Source organism: Protomyctophum bolini (genome assembly GCF_963924005.1).
Source record: "Protomyctophum bolini genome assembly, chromosome: 9".
NCBI lineage: Eukaryota > Metazoa > Chordata > Actinopteri > Myctophiformes > Myctophidae > Protomyctophum > Protomyctophum bolini.
In genome coordinates, this window is record NC_137870.1 from 14,874,104 (window position 1) to 14,897,964 (window position 23,861).

Sequence of the window (23,861 nt, forward strand, 5' to 3'; positions counted from 1 at the left end):
AGTATGTACACTTTATAGACACAGTTTGGTGAATAATCATGTTCATGGAAGGTATAGGTGATTTATCCTTCATAATCTCTTAAAAAAAAATAAAAGGAAAAACTTTCAGCTGTTCCCTTCACTGGCTGAAACGATTTGGAACATTTACACCTATAATGACATGCACAGTAGGGAGGTCAGGTTAGAAAGTGGTTATGTCTTGCCTGTGGGTTTTCTAAATATTGAACCAATGAAAAGTAGAGCCATCCAAATTAATGCATATAGTTGCTGTTATGCAGAAACCTCTGATAAATGTTGTGTTTTTTCGTAAATTAACGCCCTACTTGATCACACAAAAGCATCAAAAGTAGCAGATGTGCAAGCTCAAAATGTGGCGGGAAGCGACGTGTTTTGAGCTTGTAGATCTGCTACTTTTAATAATTTAGACCAGAATGCAGGGAACACTATACAGCACTGCAGTTTCTTTTTTTTAAATAATTTTTATCGCACAATTTTGTAACCCATTTTTCACCCTAATGTGATCCTGGGCTCTACACGTGCACCCTCCACCAACCTGGGGAGAGCAACGGACTTGAACTCATGCTTCCTTCATGCATGAGTGTCCCAAGTTGCTACTTTACACCTGACAGGAGGGAGTTTCCCTGGTTGGACGTATGCACGTGGAAGGAACACGTTATTCCAACCAGTTCCTTTCCCCTCCATCAGGCGCCCCGGCTGGCCAGGGGGAGGTAGTTTAGAGACCAGGATTACTGCATGCTTTTTGTGAGGGTACCTACCCTAGGGGACACGGGGAGAACATGCAAACTCCACACAGAAAGGCCCTTTCGCCAACCCCGCCTCGGATATGGGCACTGATGACGAGGAGGAGAGACCCACCCACAGCGGGAATCGAACCCATGACCTTCTATAGCTGTGAGGCGACAGCACTACCGACTGTGCCACCGTGCCCCGATGCCTCCATTCAAACATCACTACAGATTCTAAGGAATCTTGAACAATATAGGCTACTGTGGCATGTTTAGCATAACGACGACTGATATGGGAATCAAATAATTACATTTGACAATACAGTTATGAGTTATTATTACACATTCATAAATACAAGTTTGCCAAATGAGAGAGAAAGTAGTGCTTTCAAATGCCACTCGCTTCCACAAATAAACAAAAAACATTAAGCTGCCATAAGAATCTGCTGAGAAAGAAATTAATACAGTGCGTACGTTGACGGAGAAGAGGAAAAGTTACTTCATCACAGACAGGAAACCATTAAAGTATGACTTCACTCATTTTCAACCTATCTTCATACGTACGTATATATATATATATATGGACAGTTTTTGTTTTGTTTTTTATGCGAGAACTTTCATTATAGCATGCTAACTTTCCAGGAACAGAAAGCCTGCAGTTTCTATTAGCTTGAATTCCCCATTGATGACGACAGTGGTAGGCAGGTTTCTGAACTGTCCACAGCCCTCCCTCCTCTGAGACACAGTAGACACAAATGGTGCCATCTTATTGGTGGAAACCAATTATATGACGAGAGGTTAAACATGGGTGAAGTCGTCCTTTAAACACCCAACAACAATTCACCAATGAGATTGATCATTAGACACTTTAACTGTCAAACATCACTAGCACAGTGTTGTATTGAGCCATTTTTATATGGGTCACACAGTTAATATCCAGGTTTTTGCTATCCTCAGAAAATAATACGAATTTAAAAAAATATAGTTTCAAAAGTAGACATTAATTACAAATATACAAAAACAAAGAAAACTGATTGCAAATGTATAGCATTGCAATCCATTTTCTAACTCCATATTGTTGTTGCTGTGCAGAAACCTGCTAACTCCTTTTTTCTGTAAATTAACACCCTAATACCTAATTGATCATACTACAGTGTCACACAAAACTATCCAAAATAGAAGATGCACACCTGTTTTGAGCTTGTCCTTCTATTTTTTTATTTGAATCCTGAAAACTGAGGTTTCCACCTAATGGAGACAATATAAAGGTTTACAATGCTATGACGGTGGTTGTGCCTTAATGGCAGTAGACAACATGGACTGCAAATGAGCCCTCCACAGTGAGCCCTAGACCGTTTCATTTGGTAGAAAAAAATTATTATTATTATAAACCGTCACAAGTAAGTCCTTGATCACAGTTCATCAATGTCTTTAGACTTTGACAAATATTATGAGGTAATGGAGTGTTGCTGGCCTCTTCAGGCCAAACGTGGTACAGCAGCCAAATTACCCCCCCCAAATGAAAGAATGATTTAGGCACGATTAATTAATAGAACTATATATGATAATAATGTCTCTGTTGCAATAGTTTCCAACCTGGTGACGTGGTGTTCTAATCTAAGTGTGATAGAGTTCTCAGATGCAACTCAACAGCGTCATCATGGTGAATGTCAAGGAAGGACTGATTCTTATGTGTCTCTTTCCCTGTTGTCATGGTAATTAAATGGAGGAGTTTGTAATTAGCCAGTGTGTGTGTGTGTGTGTGTGTGTGTGTGTGTGTGTGTGTGTGTGTGTGTGTGTGTCATCCGATTTTGTGCACAATAGCTGAGATAGCTCTGATCTACAAGCCAACAACACATTGTTATGTGACATAATGTTAGCTTGTATATCAGCTATTAGTATAAAATGGAATTTTGGGGAATCCATTCATCCTTCATGATAAATAAAAATTCTCCGATGCAACATTTTGAACAGAAATTACTGTTCCACTTAAGCAAAAATAGCCGAATTGAACCATGATGTCATAATGAGAGACATGTCTAAAATAGAGATGAAGAGGTTGAAACATATAGTACACCAACATGTATTGTGTTGCTTGACACTTGCAACTGGTAAACACAACAGACTCACTAATATCTTGGTTCTTTATCGATGTACCAAGTTATATAACTGTTCAACAAAACAATAAGAATCTACTAATAATCTACGATTAAAACATGGGAGCGCTCACAGGCTCAACTACCATTTATACGATCCCAATGTGTTTTCCTTTCCATTTGGTCAAAAACAACAACTCAAACGATAAACATTGATTAATACTATTCGCCTTTCCAGAAGTGCTATAACATTTTCCTTCTATTTGTGGCAAAGCATAAAAAGGTGAGTCAGGTGACCCCTGCTGAACATTAAGAGCAAGGCATGTTGTTAGAGCAGAGATTCTCAACTTTTTTCTTAAATGACTCCCAATCTGAATTGTAGGCATTACATTTAGTTCGACTCAGTTTCATAGATACATATTGTGAAAATAGCCAAGCTTGTAGATCGGCTATTTTCCAGGGGGTCCCCAGCAAAAACAATCATTTTCACCACTTTCTTTAACCATATTTTCAACGTTTGCTATTAAAAAAAAAAGATATACAATCTCATTGCACATCATTTCCTGCCGCTTCCTCATATGAGCATTTTGAATTAAAAATGTTGCTTCTGGAGGTCCCTGGCACAAAGCATTTTCAGATGGGGGTCCGCCGCCAAATACATATCAATTTGGGTGGTCATTTATGTGGAAAAGTTTGAGAACCACATTTTTAGAGAAACATCGAAGAGCTGCTACACGCTTTCTGAGGTAGCAGGCGTTTTTTAGTTGAGAAGAGGCTTTTAGTTGTAACGTAATGTAACGCAACGTAACATAACGTGTTAAAACATCAAGGCAGAGAGCTTCTGAGTTCCAGTGATGATCAATATACTGTCTGTATGTAGTGTAACATTCGCTGCTGTACCAACTCTCGTCTCTATACGTACTGTATGGTTCAACTGAATTGAATAGTCCTAAAGCTGCACTATGTCTATGTAACCTTCCTGTTGTACCCCGGATTTGAACCCAGGTCTCCTGCGCTGAAGAAGTGCTTAAATCTTTACCACCGAGCTAATAGAGCCTGCCTGCTATCTCTGGAGACTATTAAAATGTTGACCTTCGGGTCAAACTTTGTGTCAAACCAGAAACAGGATCGAGTCAAAGGTTGTGTCCAACCAAGACACAGGATCAGAGCAGTAAGACCAAATACAACCACCCCCAATTGTATTAAGATATATTGTATTAACATACTCTACCTAGACAAAATGTAATTGTATTCACAAAGAAAGTTACATAGTATGGCTTTAAGTTATATATATTTTGGTTTCTACAGCTTATATGGTGAGTGATGGTGGGCCTGTCTCATCATGTTAGCTTTGATTTAGCTCAAAACATACAAATCTATGCTCATGGTATGATGATGAGCACTTTTGAGCCTATTTTCAACCATATCTTCATATAACTGGTCCTCACTAATGTCCTCACAAATGTGCGGTAAACATATTTTAAAATGTATTTCCGTGAACGGAAATGACGAACAGATGACTTCCTGTCTCGGCTTTCGGGAGGTGTAGTTCCGAACTCTAGTATTCAGGAGGTGTAGTTCCAAACTCTACAGTATGTAGCATTTACCTAATCTTGTTAATCTTTCTTGGACTGTGTCTTGCCACAACAAACTAAGTGCTGCCTCCTTTTCCAACATGCATGTTATTATTATTATTACATTTGCATGTTGGTGCCACATGTTCATTTTCATGGTTTTATTGTGCTTTGAGTATGCAGTTGGGAGCGGCTATCTTTGTGAAAGCTTTTGTTCTGTTTTGTGTGTGTATATATGGATGTACTGTTGTATTGTTTGTGTACTGTATGTATTGTATGTACTGTTCATTTGTGTTGAGAACCCCCTCTAAAATGAGATGAGGCATCTCAAGGGGATTATCCTTTCAATCAGTATATATATATATATATATATATATATATACACACACAGTATATATATTTGGAGATTGTGGAATAGGTGTCTGGCTACGTGAGACTATATAATGTTATGTACTGCCTGCATCCTACACTATACATGACTGCACCGGACACTGACTGTGTGTGTGTGTGTGTGTGTGTGTGTGTGTGTGTGTGAGAGAGAGATTTGATACATCACCCCTGCCCCGCCGGTGTTGAGAACATAGATAGAGGTATACAACATGTATGTATATATGAGCAGTGCACCAATGAGATGTTGACGTACAGTAATGGGTTGTGGGCGCGTGTACGAATCCCACGATTCCTCCTCCTTCTTGCCCTCCTCCCTACATCTCCTTCTCCTTCTTGGCCTCTCGGGTGGCGCTGCCCTTGAGGAAGTCGCTGCGCAGCAGCCGGCAGAAGAGCACGATGTTCATGGCGGTCATGATGGCCATGCCCACGCTGCCCACGGTGTAGGCCGCCAGGGGCACCTTGTCCCGGTTGAGCACCAGCCAGCGGGTCATCCAGGCCAGTGTGTTGATGCGGAACACCACGTAGGTGCCCAGGTTGACCATGCTGTTGACGCGGTACAGCGTGCCGTCCCCCAGCCCGGCCAGGCGCAGCGCCTGCCGCAGGTGCAGGAACACAGAGTTGATCTCCACCAGCAGCGCCACCACGGCGAAGCCCACGTAGCGGCGCGACAGCACCGACAGGCCGAAGCACGTGATCACCTTGGAGAGAGAGAAGACAGACGTTCGGTAAATGCACAATATGTCTGGTAGAGAATGTTAATAGTATGGGTTCATAAGTTCGGTATTTAGTCCGGAGAAAGAGAAAAGTATGAGAAAAAGAGAAAGACATAGGACAAGACAAAGAAGACTATAGACTGGCACAATAAGAACTCAGTCACACTGTCAGTCACAACAGGAGTGAGTAGAAGCTTAATAGCTAAACACACACAGCCCAGTAAGCCCACAAAACAAGTGAACCTCGGAACCTGACTCACACCTTCACAACAGATTGATGCATGAGACTTATTGACTGATGCAAGCTCGCAATGCATTTCCAATGGAAGTCACATCGTTTGACACAACATTTTTGTTGTATGAGGGGGAGGGGGGCAGTCGAAACACAGCCGAAAGCCGTACAACAAAAATGTTGTGTCAAACCATGTGACTTCCATTGGAAATGCATTGGGGCGGCCATGACACTAACCCTTTGTTTACATCTAGCATCCAGCAATGTTGTATTCTAGATGCAAAGGTGTGAGTGAGGCCTAGCTGGGGCACAATGGACCTATAGTAGCAAATCATTTTGGATTTGAATCGTAAAAAGTTTCAGACCTATATATATAGAATGGTTTTGTGAGTATACTCCTTTAAGCAGGTTTGTATGAAAGTCCAAAGAGAACCTCGAGGTTGCATTTAGGAGACGCATCACATTAAAGTGGGATCACATGACTTTTCCCAAGCTAACCAGTTTCCCAAATGGGACACAGCCTGTGACCAATGATGAGTCTGGATACACAAGGATGGGAGTGTTTACAGAAACCATGTCTGCCTGTACATGATCATATTGTCGTTGTATGTTTGGCAGAAACCTCATAACTGCATGCTTAAAATGTGTATGATTTGTCGCCACTCAGCCACTGGATAACAATGAACAGTTTGAAGTTGAACGCTTTGTGTGTGGTGTGCGTGTGTGACAGGGAAGGACAGAAATATCCTTTGGAAAGTCAACAACAATGTTGTCATGTTTGCAAGTTAAAGCAAGAGGTTACCTGTAGTAAAACACAACGTCCACAAGATGGCAGCAGCAGGAATGTCTGTCACATGCCAACCAGTTTGTGTGTGTGTGTGTGTGTGTGTGTGTGTGTGTGTGTGTGTGTGTGTGCATGTGCGCATGTGTGTGTGTGTGTGTGTGTGTGTGTAAACTGTGAATACAAACTCATCTTGGCCACACATTTAGAATAGAGACGGTCAATGGTGGAACATTGAGTCTGATTTGTTTTTAATTATGTCAACTAGAATTTCGGCCCCCTTCGGGGGCCTCATCCCAGTGTCGTTGCAGCGCAATATGGGAAGAAAGAAATTGCGGGAGTTGACAGATTCCACTTCATGTTTCAGCTGTGTTTTTAAACTCAGTAGTGTGCCCTGCACACAGCGCACACTCGCAATTGCAGCTGGAGGGCGACGCGACACACACACACGCCCACACACACACAGAGCGATGTGTGGATAAATCACTGAGATTTGGGAAATGTGTTCTGAATGGGCCTGAATATATGTGTGTAGGCTGCAACAATGATTTCATTAAAAATGATTTAATCCAGACAACAGTCTTGTCAAAACTTGACTATTGTAACTCCCTCCTTACCAGCATGTGCACTTAAGCCTCTCCAGCTGATCCAAAATGCTGCAGCTCGCTTGGTCTTCAACCAGCCAAAATTCTCACATGTCTCCCCCCTGCTCCGCTCCCTCCACTGGCTCCCGGTCGCTGCCCGCACAGAATACAAAACTCTGATGCTGGCATTCAAAGCAACCAAAGGTATGGCTCCCCCATATCTTGCAAGTATGATCGAACCCTACAAACCCTCCCGCTCACTCAGATCAGCCAACGCAGGGAAGCTGGAAGTACCCTCACTAAAAACGCCGGGACAACACTCCACACGTCCCAAACTCTTCTCCCTTCTGGCTCCAAAACTGTGGAATGCACTTCCCATTGCAGTCAGAACTGCAGCATCACTCCCAATCTTCCGCCGTAGTCTGAAAACCCACCTTTTCAGACTCCATCATGGCCCATAGTACTTACCCCACCCCCTTAGATAGCAATTCTGTAGACTTAGATAGCATTTGATACAGACTTATAGCATGTTATGTAGACAGCATAAGTGCATTGTATGTAGTCATAGCACGTCATAGTACATATGTGTAGCATAGTAGTATAGATGTATAGCTTATATGTATAGTTTCATTATAGATATTCCACTGTTACTTTCTTAGCTTACGCATGTTTCATGATAAATGTCTTTATGTGATGTATTCCCATGCTTTTTTGTTCTTGCTTAATGTAAGTTGCTCTGGATTAAGAGCGTCTGCTAAATGCCTAAATTGTAAATTGTAAATTGTAAATTGTATAAAGTGTAGTTTAGTTTTGAACAGGCAACTAATGTAGTGATAGATTAATTGAATTGGGCCTGAATAGATAGATAGATAGATGTCTTTATTTTAATGTGTGTTTACAATAACTGTAATGTAACAATAATACAAATAATGTAATGTAATAATTATTTAATTAACGAATTAAATAACCTTATTTTATTCTGAAGGCAACCGGATGTCTTAAATTAGCTAGCTCTCAAACAGGAAGTTCTAAATTTGCTTATTAGACGGAGCCAACTCGCAGGCAGTGCCTCCCTCAGCCCAGATGCAAGAGGATCGTTCGGTTACAGGTTTCTATAGGACACCAGTTTTGGTGTGACACACACGGCTTCCACATTTAGCTTCATACTGGGTGAAAGTGTCATTCCAAAAATTATTTTTTCGCTCGAAATTGTTATTCACAATGACATCGAGTTGAGGTGCTTGTGTTTTTAGGGTAATTGTTGCATAAGCGCTATATCGCACTCGAGTCCCGTGAGCCGGGCCATCTCCCTCCCCTCCCCTGTGTCTGGAGCAGCTAGCATGGATTGTGGAACCTTTCCCTCCGAATGCTGTAATGTAAATGTCCCATCCACTGAGCAAAAGCGATATAAGCGCCTTATTCATTCACACACACACACACACACACACACACACACACATGCACGCACGCACACACACGGCCGCCTCAGACCCAGCTCCCAGCGAGTGCTGCTGCTGCAAGCAGTGAGTGTAGAGTAGGCGTGGCGCAGAATTAGAAGGGCGCAGCAAATACGACATTGAGGGGTAGAAACCATCCCGGGCGCGTGGTTCATGTAACATGTGTGTCACTGTGAAAGCCTGGCCCCATTAAGTGAACATGGTTGGCGTAGTAGACGCCAACATGACGATTTTGACGTAGGCTGTTGGAGGTTGAGCAAGAATAGCGTGTTTCAGAAAAGTAATATTTAAACAGTAAATAAGACATTTTTGGCGAATGCAATGTAGTCTATGTTCTTTGTGGGAGTGTGCAGGTTTTATTTGGCATAGAGAGATGTGTGGTAAAAGTGTGGTTCGGTCGGAGATAGAGCACAAAGAAACTCACATGTGCTCATGTACCCCTGTCTATTAGGGTAGCAGGATGTAGCAATACCACAATTTAGAGATACTTCAAATTTTAACTTGAATAAAAGTAAGGATTAATATCAAAATATGCCAAACGCAAAACTGCCAGTTATGCAGAATGTCCCATTCTGCTACAAGCTCCAACGTGTATTTTTTTGTGTGTTTCATTTTAATCAAATGTGGCTAACCCTAACCAATGAATGTTTCTTGTAACTAAAGTGGTCAAATAATAATACATTTTAAGTAAGTAAAGTAAAGAATGCAGAATGTCCAAGTGTTTATTTTTAACAGCTGTAATATCCAATGGGGCCAATGAATGTTTCTGTAACTAAAGTTGTCAAATTAAGCCTCTGAGCCGGGATAGGAGTATAAGTATTGAAAAATGTAAATAAAATAAAATCAAAGTACAGTTGTACAGTAAAAGTACAGTAGTACTTCCCACCACTGGAGACTGTGTTTAGTCTGCCACCATCAGACCAAAAAGATGACATGAGATATAATCTCATGTTTGTGATGGAAAGAGATGTGGAAGCAGTGGTGGAAGAACTACTGACATGTTTTACTCTAGTAAAAGTATTAATTCCACAAATCCTGAATGTTATTCAGAATGTAATTACAGTGACAACAGCAAGAGCATTACTGCAGTAGCCTATATTTAGCAACGCAAACAAGCATTTCACCAAAGCACCGTGATGCAGGGAGGGACAACTGTCACACCTAGAGCAGAACCACGCACACGCACGCACACACACACACACACACACACACACACACACACACACACACACACAGTGTGGTAATGTCAGAAGGCTGTACTATGTTACTTCAAAGCATGCGTGGAACTTTAAAGTCTAGCTTTCACACACTAACCCAGGATAGTAGAGCCTAGATAGGACCCATGTGGGTCGCCAAGTAAAAAAATAAGAAATAACAACTTTTCATCAATTAAATAAAAAGATGACATTTTTCATTACACAATGATCAAAGGAAAAAAATGCAAAAAAGCCAGCCGCTTATTTTCTAGTGCAGCACAGCACTCCTCTCATAATGTGTATATGTGCAAATGATGTTGTGTTGTATACTGTATAGTATACTTGTATACTGTATGTGTACTGTATGTGTGTATGCGTGTAATTCCACTTTAGTCCACACAACCAGATGTGTCCTTGTGCATACCAAACAGCCATTACACCGGGGCTCCACCGGGCGCGTCAGCGTCGCCGTCAGGGAATGTTCCCTTTTTAATCAATGAAGGGTGGCTCCACTGCCCGCATTGCGTTGCGGTTGTCGTTTTTTTGACACATGCAACGGAGATGCAACGCGCCCGGTGGAGCCCCGCCGTTAGGTGCAGGAAAATATATCCTTGTGGGCAAAATGTGTATAACAGATGCAATATTTATGGCTGGTTATGTGTCTATGTTTCATTATGGTGAATTCTAGATATGTATGTGTGGTTGTGTGCAGTGTATGGGTGTACTGTATGCTTTAGGTACTTTATGATGTTTGCAGAGAGTGTTGTTAGCAGCCGTTATATAGCTGATGAGGAAACACCTGACCTTCCACCTCACGACCACTGATGGTAAAGTCTAAAGTGGCTTGGCAATCTGAACTACAACACACATTGTGTGCACCGTCGCTGTCAGGCGGAAACCTCATACAGTATGTCCAAAACTGTGACTTTTCAGGATTAAAAAGCTTGCAGATCTGCTACCTTTGATACTTTTGTAGTTTGACGAAATAGGGCAGAGCTATCCAATGGAAGGGTTAAAAAATATTTTGCGTTTATGCGCTCCATCAGCCTGCAGCAATAGTTGGGTGTGATGATTGTACCCTTACTTTTCCTTTGTGAAGACCTGACTGGTTGATAATTGTTGTGAGTAGGCCTATTACAGTATGGGAGAGGATGCAACCCTTCCAGCAGATAACCAGAGGATTTCAGCAACTGGTCCTGAACACAGCAACATGGCTGCCCTTTTTCTATGGCCACGGATTAGGACCAGTGCCAAGTTCCTGCTATAGTCACCAATGACAGTCAGCCATGGCTCCAGCCTCACACCCTGCACCACTGTCAGCAGCAGCACCCATGGCCCGGGCTGAAGTCCTGGTAATCTCCCTTTTATTCTGGCACGTATCAGACCATTAGAACGATTCAGCATTAGACGGATCTGCCTTGGTAAGCCCCTGCTGATGCTGCTTGGCTTCCAAGACCACCATGTCTGCTGCTATCATCCAGTTACATATCAACAACAAGGACACATTCTGGAAACCACCCAGCTAACATTTCCCCGCTAGCTACCGCCTCCCGCTGTCGCCTTCACAGCGTAGCACGCCCGGGCTGGCTTGGCCTTCCCCCCGCTGTCCGCGCGTCAAACGACCGCGATCAGTTACTTTTTAATGCGATCGTGAATTTACAGCGATTTACAGTCCCTCCTCACGCTGACGTAAGGCTTGCCTCCCCCGCCCGTCTCTCTCTCTCTCTCAGACAAGGATGTGCATTATATGTATAAAATACATAATTTTTTAACTATTGAATATAATGAAGTGGATTCTTCTTCTACTTCTTCTTCTTGCGGTTATATTTATTATTATTATTATTATTGTTGTTGTTATTAATAATAATAATAATAATATGTACCTGCAGACTAATAATTATTGGCCTAGCCTGGAGCCGAGGCTTTACCCGGCATGCATTGCAGTGTTGTTGTTTTTGTTGAATCGACGTACGGGGGTGGAGGCAGTCGCAGAAGACAAGACTCTCCAACAAATGCTTATATTAGTTCTTACACAGTTTTTCTCCGGAGAAATTCAGTTGAAAGGTCAGTGTATTTTTATATCCGATATCTACCGTGTGTAGTGTAATTGCCCGTGTTAAAATCGTTTCGATCTTTATCTGTGTATGTTTCCCTCTAGCTAGCTAGCCTAGCTACCTGGGCAATCTATTGTTTGGACGAGGGGATAAGGTTAGCATTAGCAAACGTATAACTCATGCTATTTTAACAGGTAACTTCTTATTGTGTTGATAAGTCCTTAAACACAATTATTCGAATTAGATAAGATTTGATACGTTGCTTGTGTAGACTACATAAACAGCATTTAGCTGTAAATCACATTTTTTGTCATTCTTTGTTTTAGAACTTCTCCTATGGTACCACATCAATACAGCATGGGGTCTGTGTGTATGTGGGGTCTGCAAGGCTAAATCTTCGTCAAATGTCTGTCTTGCAAATGTAAAAAATATCACATAGTAGGCTAATGTTTAAAACAGACTTTTTTTGTTATTCTATTATAGGTGCAGATGCAGTGACCAAAATGAGCATTGCCATGCAGGTATTTCTTTTACTCTTCTCTCTGTTGTCTCCTCTAAAGGAACTTTGCTAGGCCACAATTGCAAATAAAGATTTGTCTAATTACAACACATTTTGATTTAATTTTTGTCATTTTAGTCATTTTGTTGTTTTATTCTAAGCCTGATTTTTACACTTGGTTGCATGCTGAATATAGCTGGTCTACAAGCTCGCAGCACACTGTGTGCTTGTAGATCTTCTGTTTTCATCAAATTGATTTTTATGTACATACAATGTTTACCATTTTGTTGTTACTGTGATTTCAGACACAGGACTTGGATCTGTTGGGCGTACAAACGGTAAGAACATTTCTACCACTGAATTAAGGTTGCATGCTACAAGCTCTCTTGCCTCAAGTTTGCTGTTACATTTGAAAGAAATTTGACTTGAATTTGATTTCATTTTACAGACAAGGTGACATGCTGTACAGAGCTGAGACATCGTTCTTTAATTTAAGGTAATTGTTCATTTTACCAAGGACAGAAAATTGGCACCCAACAATGTGTAACTGTGTACCATTGTTACCATCATAACATTTTAAATGACTGAGGTGTATTATGATGAGTACTGTGGCACTCTGTGCCACACTATGAGCTTGTAGATCTGCTATTTTTCAACAGATAACAGCTTTTAAAATAATGTTTAAAACCTATGAGGCGACACAGATGCGTCCTCAGGTCTAAATGGGTTAAGGCACAGCCATCAAAACGTTATCCCACAATAATTTATTTAATTAATTCTGTGATTTCAGACGAACTTTCGCTGGAGGAAGACCTATCGACTTCAAATGCAACCTCTGCTGGAAAGGCTACCACCAGTCGGGTTTCCCTGACCCTCTACTATACGCAACATCCAGACCTCAAGGAACGCACCCAGCTTTCCGTGCTCGGACATACAGACATGGGGACATACATACATTGCTACGCTCAGAAACTCCTGACTCCACTCAGAAGAGAATTGGTGTTTTAAAGACTTAAGCACTTACACTTGAGAACTGATGTCTTCTAAATCCTCACAGATTTTAGTTAAAACATTTGCTGCAAAATAATATATATTTACAGATTTGTGCCACATTTTCACGATGTTTCAAAATTAGCAAATCTACAAACTCGTTTTCAACAGCTTACAGCTTTTTAAATAATGGTTAAAGTGGCTAAAACCAGGGGATCTTGGACTTCAGTGACAGGGACCTGGGGTCTGAGAGCCGGAGACGTTGGACAGGGTGCATTTTGGAACTTCTGCTGGCGGCCACCACCAGTCAGGCTTCATAAAGGAAGGAAACGGACAGGCACGGCAGGCAGCTCATCAAATGGTGGTCCGTGGCTCAAATGGTGAATAACTTTGGCATGAAAAGGGTTCAAACCCACCGCTATAGGGGTTTCCAAATGGACTCTTGAATGTATGCTGCACGATTTCTTGCTCAAAAGGTGAATCTCGATTGTGTGTTCTGTTTATTGCTGTGTAACTGTTATTGCAACATTACTGGGCCTACATAACTAACTCCACACAGAATAGACTTGGTGTTTTATAGAAATTAAACTTGAACTTGAAATATGTTGTTCCAGGGACCGCGCTACGAGCTTGTAGGTCTGCTATTTAGTTTTATCCTGAAAATGTGCAAATCTTTGAATATATATTGTTTCAGAGCAAACGTTTTTAAACTCATCTTTGCTTCTGGGTAGTCCCTGGAACAACATATTTTCAGATACTGTAGGTGTCTGCGGCCAATTTCATAATATTTCTGGGGTCCTTGACATAACATAATTTGAGAACCACTAATATAGAAACATAGGTTTTTCAGAAAACTGTGGAAATGTGGACACAATCTTATCCAACATGTTCTGGTGGTTTCAGGAAAGTTGGTGTTTTATAGATTTTAGAAGCCAGTGGTTCTCAGAGTGGTCTTAAAGTGCATTCTCAGCAAAATGACATAAAAATCAACCACTTGTATTCTAAACTTGGTTGTTTACATATTTTTTCTATGTGCCTAAATGATTTCATTGTAACCTTTTTTTTTCCTAATAAAGAAACAAAATTAAGTATACATTTGCTGCTTTATTATGTTTCTATAAATATGTGGGAGGGAGGTGAGCATGGGGGAGGATCGAGGGGTGCGGGGTCATATGGGGGGGGGGGGGGGGTGTCATAAGACAGCTCCACGCTGTCCTGCTGCTGCCGTCGTAGCTGACGTTCGAGTCGCGGCAGAGAAGCGGGGCGCCGGCTACACGCGCGTCGGCGCGCACGGCACACGCTGATCAAGAACGACGCGGCCACATCGTGCGACGCGCCCGGCGGAGGACACGATCGGCGGCGCGCGGCGACCGCCTCCCGCAGGCGGCGCGCCATAACTTGCTAGCTGGGCAGTGCTTCTCAAACCTTTTCAGGTCAAGGATCCACAAACTGATATCATCGCTGGCGGGCAGAAACCTCTTGTCACCATATTTTATTTATCCCCCCCCCCCCCCCCCCCGTCAATTAATGCCATACTTGATCAGCGTCACACAAAAAGTATAGCATATCTGCAAAAGTAGCAGATCTACAATCTCAGATACACAAAGATCTGATGTACTATCTGCCTGTGTGTACACAGCGTTAGGGGTTTATAAATGTGTGAGTGTACAACTCTCAGTGTACAAACCACCAGGACCCTTGGTGTTCTCCACCCAGACCCTAATCTCTGTTGAGAATCATTAGCTTAACAACATACAACACGTGCATTAACAACACCTTCGAGCTCCGTCCTCCTAGTGATGTGTGTGTGTCTCGCAAACAACTCTTCTCTCTGCCACTCTATACAGTAGAAGCCTGGGATGTCCATTAAAGGATGTGTATCACTGGTTTCTTTCAAAATTGGCCTGAAAAATCAGGAGACCACAAGCGTAAACGTAATTTCCCATCAATAGGAGGTGTCATTCACTGCATGCCACTGTTTTTCTTTTTTCTCCTTTGTACATAGGACCACAATGGAAACAAGTCTCCAAGACCTTTTAGCCTTTATGACGGTACATTGTTTACATTTCTGACTAATAAAGTATTCAATCAATCGAAAACGCTGCCCATCCATGGAGCCAATGAATAGGAATGTACCTTCACCATTCAGGTGCAGATGAGAGCTCAATGACAGTCAAATAACTCTAACCTGAAGAATAAATCAAAACCACTGCCTATCTCTTAAACATCTCAGGTCTAGAGGTGGGGATCCCTCTATCCACCTGGCAACAGCAAACAACAATAAAAATGTTGCTCACTAACTGCATGCTGCTGTCACAGAGCAAGACCACAAATGTGATGAGTTTCAACACTCACAGCCAACTAACCAGGAGCTTATTGAGCAGGAAGCAGACAAAGAAGGTTGAATGATTCAGACACTGTATTTAAAGACAATAAGACAAGTAACTGATGTTTCCTGCCTCTCGCAGGTCAGCCTTTCATCTGAGCTATAGCTCTAGAATGGCTGAGATACATACACTTCATGTATTCCATGTATACATGTAGATCACCCCCATGCCCTCCTGGGTACTTCCATTTGAAAGTTCTGGCAGAAAAGTGTGTTTAGCTAAATATTTCCACGAGCTGCACAGGGACGGACAACATTCTTTGTTGGTGACGGGGCCTGAAATGATTTTTGGACTGAACATACAATATGAATTGAACAATTCCTTTGGGGAGCCCATATGAATGGGGCATACAATTGAATAATAAACAAACAGTTAACCAGTTGATCCAAGTTAAAGTTAATGACACCAAGCCTATATGACTCACCGAAGAGTATCCAAAGATTGTCACAGTGAACCTGCTGCTCCTGCCATGCTGCTGTCAAACATTTCGGCCATCTTGCATAGGTGGAAGTGGGAGTGGGGAGTGTAGGACCTGATGTCACTTTTATACTGCCTTGATTGACAGTTGACATGGGTTGCCATTTGCGGGTTGCCATGTTGGCTGGGTTACACAGGTGTACCCCACACCAATGGCAACACAACTGTGTGATACGGTATAAATTAAACCAGGGATTCTCAACCTTTTTAATTTCAAGGACCAATGTTTGATATGCATTATCATAATCTCTGGGAGATAAAAGACGAGCTGAGCACAGTGGGGGTGGAGGAGGATGGCGAATTTGAAGAATAGTGAAAATAGCCGATCTACAAGTGCAGTTCTCACAACCCATGTTTGGTCTGTCGTGGAGCAGAACTAACAACTTGGTTGAGTGATCGCAGGTGTATTTATACTGTGGTGATGCACCGGGGATTGGCCGGGTGATAATGAAAGGCAGGTGAGTTTGATAAGGAGGGAGGAGTGGTTAAGGTCAAGCGGAAGGAGGTCTCTTCTCCCGAAACTGCGTTGTATAAATACAACTTCCCATAACTTGTACATCTGTCGTATCCAATCAATAAAACAGGTTGAGTCGGTCGCCACATTCTTCCCGTCAATGAAACAGTTGGTGTTACCGTGGTGACGAGCCCGTTTGTCTGGTTGTCTGTGTTGTTTACCTCCCTCCCCTCAGATCCACACCAGAGCAGAATGAACACATAACTACACCTGACCATCCACAGCTACACCTGTCTGCATTTACTAAGGTTGTCGTGTCGCCTGTTTGCCTGTTACACCATAGATACTGGATTGATTGACTGACTGATAGATATGAGCAATTAGGAGTTCTCTTGCTCAAGGACACTAACTCACTAACCTTACATCCGAATCAAAGTAAAACACTAGACTAGTACTCCGAGGAGCACTTTTTCCTAGTTTTATTTTTATTTTCTCATGCTGCTTTAATGAGTTGAAACGAAATGATTTGAACCTCGCAGTGGCCTGACACAAATCTGTCGGTTCCAAAATAAGGGAAAAAAAGAAAAGAAAATGCTCTCGGCATATCCACACAGTGTGATATTAGTATGGCCAAGGCAGGCTAAAATGATTTTACTCTCTTTATACTCAATATAATAGGGGAGTATAGCCGGGGGCCTTAAAGAATCTTGAATCCTATACTTAGGCCAAGTAGGCCTTTACACACACATGCACTGGGGGGAATTCTATTTGGCTCCCATTTACGCTGAGTGTGTATATTGTACTTATTATCTGTTGAATTATAGCTTCACGTGCATTATCTCTCTCTCTCTCTCTCTCTCTCTCTCTCTCTCGCTCTCTCTCTATATATATATGCACTGTATATATCCTTGTAACTGTTAAGTGCTCTCTAAATATGCTATAACACAGATCATAAGGAAAACATGAAAGGGTCTAGAGAAGTTAATGAGTAGGAAATGGAATGTTTCCCATCTAGTTATCACATAGGGGGGGGGGGGGGTGGCCCTGTTCAAAGAATGTGCAGTTGTGGAAAACCAAGACTCATATAACTGATGATCACACTCGGTCAAAGGCAAATACACATGCAAAGAGTGAACATACACACACACGCACCCACGCACCCACGCATGCACGTATACGCACGCACACACGCACCCACGCACGCACGCACGCACGCACGGTGCAAAGTCCAAACATGCACACAATACATGTGCAGATATACATGTATAGGCCGTTGCAACGACCTCAGGACCTCTCCTTGACTGATGAGGGCCTGGCAAGTAAGTCACAAGTCATGAGACGTGTGTTACTTCTAATGGGAGAGAGCGGCTATCAGCTGACAGCAGCAGACCGCTGCAGTACAGTACAATAATAATAATTATACATTTTATTTTATACACCCTTTAAATTTTCGCAAACCTCAAAGTGCTACAGAGTTTAAAAACCCCGGCCATGTTACTGTCCCCTTAGCCTCGGAGACCACAGACCAAAGAAAGGCCTGGGTGAGAGCCCCTTCAATTGTGGCATACAGGAGCGCGAACGCTTCTCTCTATTCCGGGATAAAGAATTGTGAAGTTTGTCAGAAAGACATCAGGTTTTAGGGTGTCTAAAGGTTTCTTAGGTTTTGTGAGAATCATCACAGGGCTCCGAAATTGTTCTGTACAAGTCATGTTCTGCAACAGCCCATTAACGGATACACCAGTTTCTCAATCACTTTCTTATGGGACTGGCAAATAATATGCTTTATAGGTTCAATCAGTGATACAAATAGACGGACGGACGGAAAGAAAGAAAGACAACTAGATAAGGTGCCCCTAGGGGCACAGGTCTCCACCAGGGCAGGTCAGGTTGTGGCGTCCTGGTGGCGCTATAATAGGCCAATGTGAATAGGGTGACATTTCTTTTTACGCCCTGGATGGCAATTGGATGATTTAAGACATTTTGTTCCAAAAATGTGTTTTGCAAAAATCCAAAAGATATATTCCTCAGCCTAGTAGGAAAGTCTGTGAAAGATTTCAAGTATATTGCAGGAAGCGTTCATGAAAACCAGACAATCCTGCAAACTTTGAAAGCCAGACAGATGATAGATCCGTCTTGAACACATGACTATAGAGATACTGTGTAACGATTTGCAGGATGTTTTACAAAAGTCGGCCTCCTGGTGGCGCTATAACAGGCCGTAAATAAGTAAATAAATAAATACATGCTTTTCAAACTCAGTTTCTGTATTTTCAAGCATAACTTGCTTTATGTTGTTTGGTTATGTTGGTTGTAAACAATTTAGTTATTGAACAGACAATATTTTGATTCATGATTAATCTGGAAAAGCATATTTGCCATCTACAAATCAATCCCTTTCAGAAGTCAGCCGAAAATTTCCTAAAACGTATTATGGTAGTTCAAAACAATCCCACATTGGGCCTTGAAGCGGAAATAATATCAATATCAAATGTATTAATATGCATACAAATCCATGACTCCACTATATATAAAATATATATAATTGTATGACATTTAGTCCATTTATGGGCTACTTAAAAAGCGCTATAAATCTGAGCAAAAATACATATTGATCATCTGCTTCTTCTAATCATGAGTAAGTAAATAACAGGCGGTTTATACATAATGAACCTTTAAGTAGGCCTATAAGTAGCAAAGGAATTCACAGAGCATTGAGGCAGGAAGCCAGACAACTTGGTCCCTCTGTGCCTTTGTGGCCTCATAGCCACAGGGTGTGTCACTCACGCACGCACACGCGCGCACACACACACACTTTTGGTGAGTCCTATAGTATAGACTAGCGTATGTGGCTGTGCATCCGGAGGTTATGTGGGAACGCCTACTGAGTGTCAAAAAACTACTTTCTGGTGTTGACAGTCCATACTGTACATCCCACAAAGTCCTATCTGATTGCATTAAATGACGCGTCACTTTGACACTCAATTTTCCCACTCGATTTGCCACCCACTTTATGCATGCCTCTATAGACCAGTGATTCTCAAACCTTTCCCTGCCAAGGATGAAGATTTGGGTTCATTATTATTATTTTATTTTAAGTGGAGTAAAAGTAAACATTTTGGCTCTGAGATGTAGTGGAGTAGAAGTAGATTAAGTACTGGAAATTAGAAATACTCAAGTAAAGTGCAAATACCTCAAAATTGTACGTAAGTACAGTACTTAAGTAAAAGTACTTAGTTACTTTCCACCACTGAGCATAAAGCATATGCAACAATAATATGACCATGAGCAATGAAGTTTAACTGGTCTGATGCCATGTGAGTGGGTGGAACCCAGCTATGAGGAGTGGGAGTACAGGGGGGATGGGGGCTATGGGAGTACAAGGGGGATGGGGGCTACCGTGTATATGTTTGGAGGGAACAGAGGATATGGGGTGGAGGCCAGGGGCTCTGTGTGTGTGCGTCTCATGCAGCCACCAGATGTCTATCTGAATAGGGGTAGGGCTAGGGAGTAAGGGAGTCCCGCACGCACGCACACACAAAAAAAGAGCAGACAAAATTGGAACTGGAAAACTATAACATTTAAACAGTTTATTTTTGTGGAGTTATATCTCCTGATTGGATAAAATTGTCATCCTGATCTGAAATGCTATTATGTGTTTAGCAAAGAACTGGAGAGTCAGGGAGATCTTAATGAGCAAAACAGTCTAATAATATAGACCTTTGAGTTAATTAAAAAATAATAATAGCCAGTGTCAGTCAGTCAGTCAGCAGAAGAAGACTACTTGTCTGGCCACTAACCACTTAAGCCGTATATGCTCAGTTCAAACCTTTGAGCATGCGACAACTATGCTATTGTTTATAATTTCTACGCTAAACCTTTTCTCAGAAAATAGCAGATCTGTTTGGTAACATCCAGAATAGGGATGCTAGTTACTAGCTAGGGTTCAAGTGGTTCAACATTAGGGCTTATACGGGCTTCCATGCAGATGCAGGCAGCATAATGTATGTACACAGTCACACTGACACATGTAAGCAGCTACCACATCCTTGCATCCTTATTAGGCCGTTATGGGTCAGTCACCTCAGTGGAGAAGCCAGGAGGGAGCAACCCTTTAACAACATGAACCCTGGCTGACGTCCCTATTTTGGGCATGTCGGGTAAAAATAATTTCAAAACATTGTCGCACAACAAGCATGAGCCGATAGATAGGATATTCGTCGTACAACAAAGTAGGCTATATAGTGCTTAAGCAGATAAATTAAGGGCCATCATGCACAAGACTATAACTATATAACCATAATGATGAACGACACAACATTCTGCATTGCGTACTCTGATGTAGTTTAGCATGCTGCATTTTAAGAATGGAGAGGTCAATATCAAATATACAGTAACTGTATTCCAGAGTGAGTGAAGGATAGTTGTGGTTGTTGGTGTTGGGTGGCCCTTCAGAGAGAAGGGCCACCCAAGGAGGTCTGCAGGGAGGAGAGGAGAGGAGAGTGGAGCAGAGAGGACTGAGGGAGAAAAGACAGAGCATGCCAGGTGTGGTACATCAGTGACGTGTGGTTACACACACTGGCATTCCGAACTCCCTATTCCGACGCATCGCCATTCCGGCGTGCTACATTACTATTACTAACCCTGTCCGTAACCTTGAATCTTACCGCACGTGGAAGCCACGTAGTCGGAATGGCTGAACCAGCTGCTGTCAATATCCAGTGATGGACGAAGTACTCACATTCCTTACTCAAGTAAAAGTAAAGTAAGCCTTGAGGCCCATGTTTCTGTAGCAGCTTGATGTACAAGTACAAGTACAAGTACAAGTACAAGTCAAAATAATAATACAAAAGTACAAAGTGTTGCAAGCTTTCAGATGTAAAAAAATCTTTGGAAAATAGCTGTGACGCGTTGTAGTATACAAATTAATTAATTGAATTGTAGTGGAGTAAAAAGTACAATATTTGCCTGGAGTAGAAGTAAAGTACTTGTGAATATATTTAGTTAATTTCCACCACTGCCAATCAATCGTCAAGCAGCAGACAGTCGGCACAGTGAGTTCCATTCATATCCGAGTCTCTGCTTTTTGTGGAGGAACCCCTGGAGTTGAGCTGGAGTTGAGGGGAAAGACGCTAACAAGCCAGGCTGGCGTTCAGGGTCTGATAAGATGCTGTTGCTATATAGAACTGTGGTTCTCAACATGTTTTGAGCTTTGGACCTCTAGCATATTTCTTACAAAACTCAAGGACCATTTCTTAGTAAGAAATGATTAAAGTCATTCTGTAGCTCCGAGATGAGGTCACACACTGGGCCCCTCCCACCGCGTTTCAGAAACGGCGCAAGTTTCCACTATGTAAGTTTCTTACCCTGACGCCACGATTAATCCAAACGTGAAGGGGACGTGAAGGGTTTACACTAATTCAACCATAACAACGCCCAACATGTTACATCTGACACAAGCTGAGAGTAAAGTAACAAATTAAGGACGTTTAAGACCCTTTTAATACCTCAAAAAAGAGAAGAAAAAATAAATGAAATTAAAAGAGACCATAACTGCATTAGAAGTAATCAACAAATCACTATAAAAACTGGTTAAACACTGGCCAAATAATGTAAGATTAAAACAAGGCAATCATTTGTGAAAATAGCTGATCTACAAGCTGTAGCTATACAATATTTCTGTGGAACCGCGAGTCAAACTAAATGTAATGCCTCAACTCCAAACATGTCCAAGTACTTGTCAGGGTGGGTCAGCAGTTCAAACATTATTTTATTTCGGGACCGCGGCCTGAAAAGAACCACTACTGACTGTAGAGAAGGAGGAACACATGAGAAGAGATGTGTGATTGAAAACAGCGTGGCTCAGTAACTCTAATATGCAAACTCAATTGCGCTTAATGTGAGAGGGCTGAGGGCTATTTGTGGACGGAAATAGCAGCAAACACCATGGACAGTGATGGAAGAAGTATTGACATCTTGTACCGGTACTTATTAAGTAAAAGTATCAATACCACTCACAAGCTCACAACATTACGCTTGTAAATAGCCAAAGTATATATAGGGATGAAGTGGTTAATGCATGTAACTCATGTAACAAAGTCTGACAACAATATTACAATAGTTGTACCACAAGTACAATATTTGCCTCTGAGATGTAGTGGAGTATTGAAAATGGGAAATACTCCACTAAAGTCAAAGTACAGTACCTCAAAATTCTATACTCAAGTACAGTACTTGAGTAAAAACATATTTGCTACTTTACACCACTGATCATGGAAATGGTCAAACATCTCTGAGTCAGATAGACGCCATATTAAGAATTCAGAAAACTCAGCGACGGTCAAGTGACTTCATTATTCATGTTCAATGTTCTTGATTAAAGCTGCAATGCATAACTGGAATCAAAACTCGGGTGACCTCGGCCCGGGCTGCTTGGGGCGGAGGATATAATGCGTTTTGAGCTTCATGTATAATACCTCTTTGTCACATGGACACGGATGACATGGATTTCACCTACACATACACATGTATTTATTATATCATTGTGGACTTTAGTCTTTTAGTTTCAGTTCCGCTTGTCTTGTTTTCTACTTAATAATTGTATGTAACACATAAAGGTTGATTGATTGATTGATTGATTGAGTGACTGATCTTTAACCAAAAACCTATAGCATCCCGATTCACAATAGGTCAACATTTGGCAAAAAATAGGGGAACAGATGTAAAAAATTGACGATTGGCAATTTTCAGCACAGAGATTTGGTTTAGAGGGATCCAAGTAGGGGACTAATCTAGACCCCTGGGGGTTACCGGTCGATAGTGTTGAAGTGGTTCTACAGTAGGACTAGGTATAGATGTAGTCAGTGGAATTGCTTTGCTATGGAACTGCTTCAGACTATTGCAAGTATATTTCCTGTCAGTTATCACATGTCCACAAATGCTGCAAAATAAAAAGCTTGAGTTTCACTGAGGACTGCAAATTCATGTCATGAGGGGTACTCGTCCATCCGTCTGCTCTGGCTTATATAATAATACAGCTTCAGTATTTCCAAGCATGGAGGGCAACTGAAGCCATGGACAATGGCACATCTACAGTATATGCTGACAATGTGACATGCTGTGAGCTTGTAGATCTGCTATTTTCTCTACTGTATGTGTTTGTACCACACAGTAAAAACCACTTAAACCCCATCATCCGCATTGTGTCAATCTGCTCATTTCTACAAAAGCTTTC

The 23,861-nt window shown here is 41.8% G+C and overlaps 2 protein-coding genes and 1 long non-coding RNA gene across 3 annotated transcripts in view; 1 reads left to right on the plus strand and 2 right to left on the minus strand.

Moving 5' to 3' along the window:
• LOC308321715 (lissencephaly-1 homolog A-like) overlaps nt 1-23,861 on the minus strand; it is a 274,413-nt gene that overhangs the window by 115,396 nt on the left and 135,156 nt on the right. The window lies entirely within an intron of this gene.
• tlcd2 (TLC domain containing 2) overlaps nt 4,913-23,861 on the minus strand; it is a 30,072-nt gene continuing 11,123 nt past the window's right edge. The window contains exon 4 of the mRNA XM_080772757.1: nt 4,913-5,504. Within this exon, the coding sequence (XP_080628883.1) occupies nt 5,121-5,504 (384 nt within the window). The 3' untranslated portion in view covers nt 4,913-5,120. The remainder of the gene's footprint in view (nt 5,505-23,861) is intronic.
• On the plus strand, nt 12,307-13,608 carry LOC308321331. The gene is made up of 4 exons (XR_013964600.1): nt 12,307-12,344; nt 12,628-12,660; nt 12,771-12,818; nt 13,113-13,608. It is a non-coding gene; the product is annotated as an uncharacterized lncRNA (long non-coding RNA).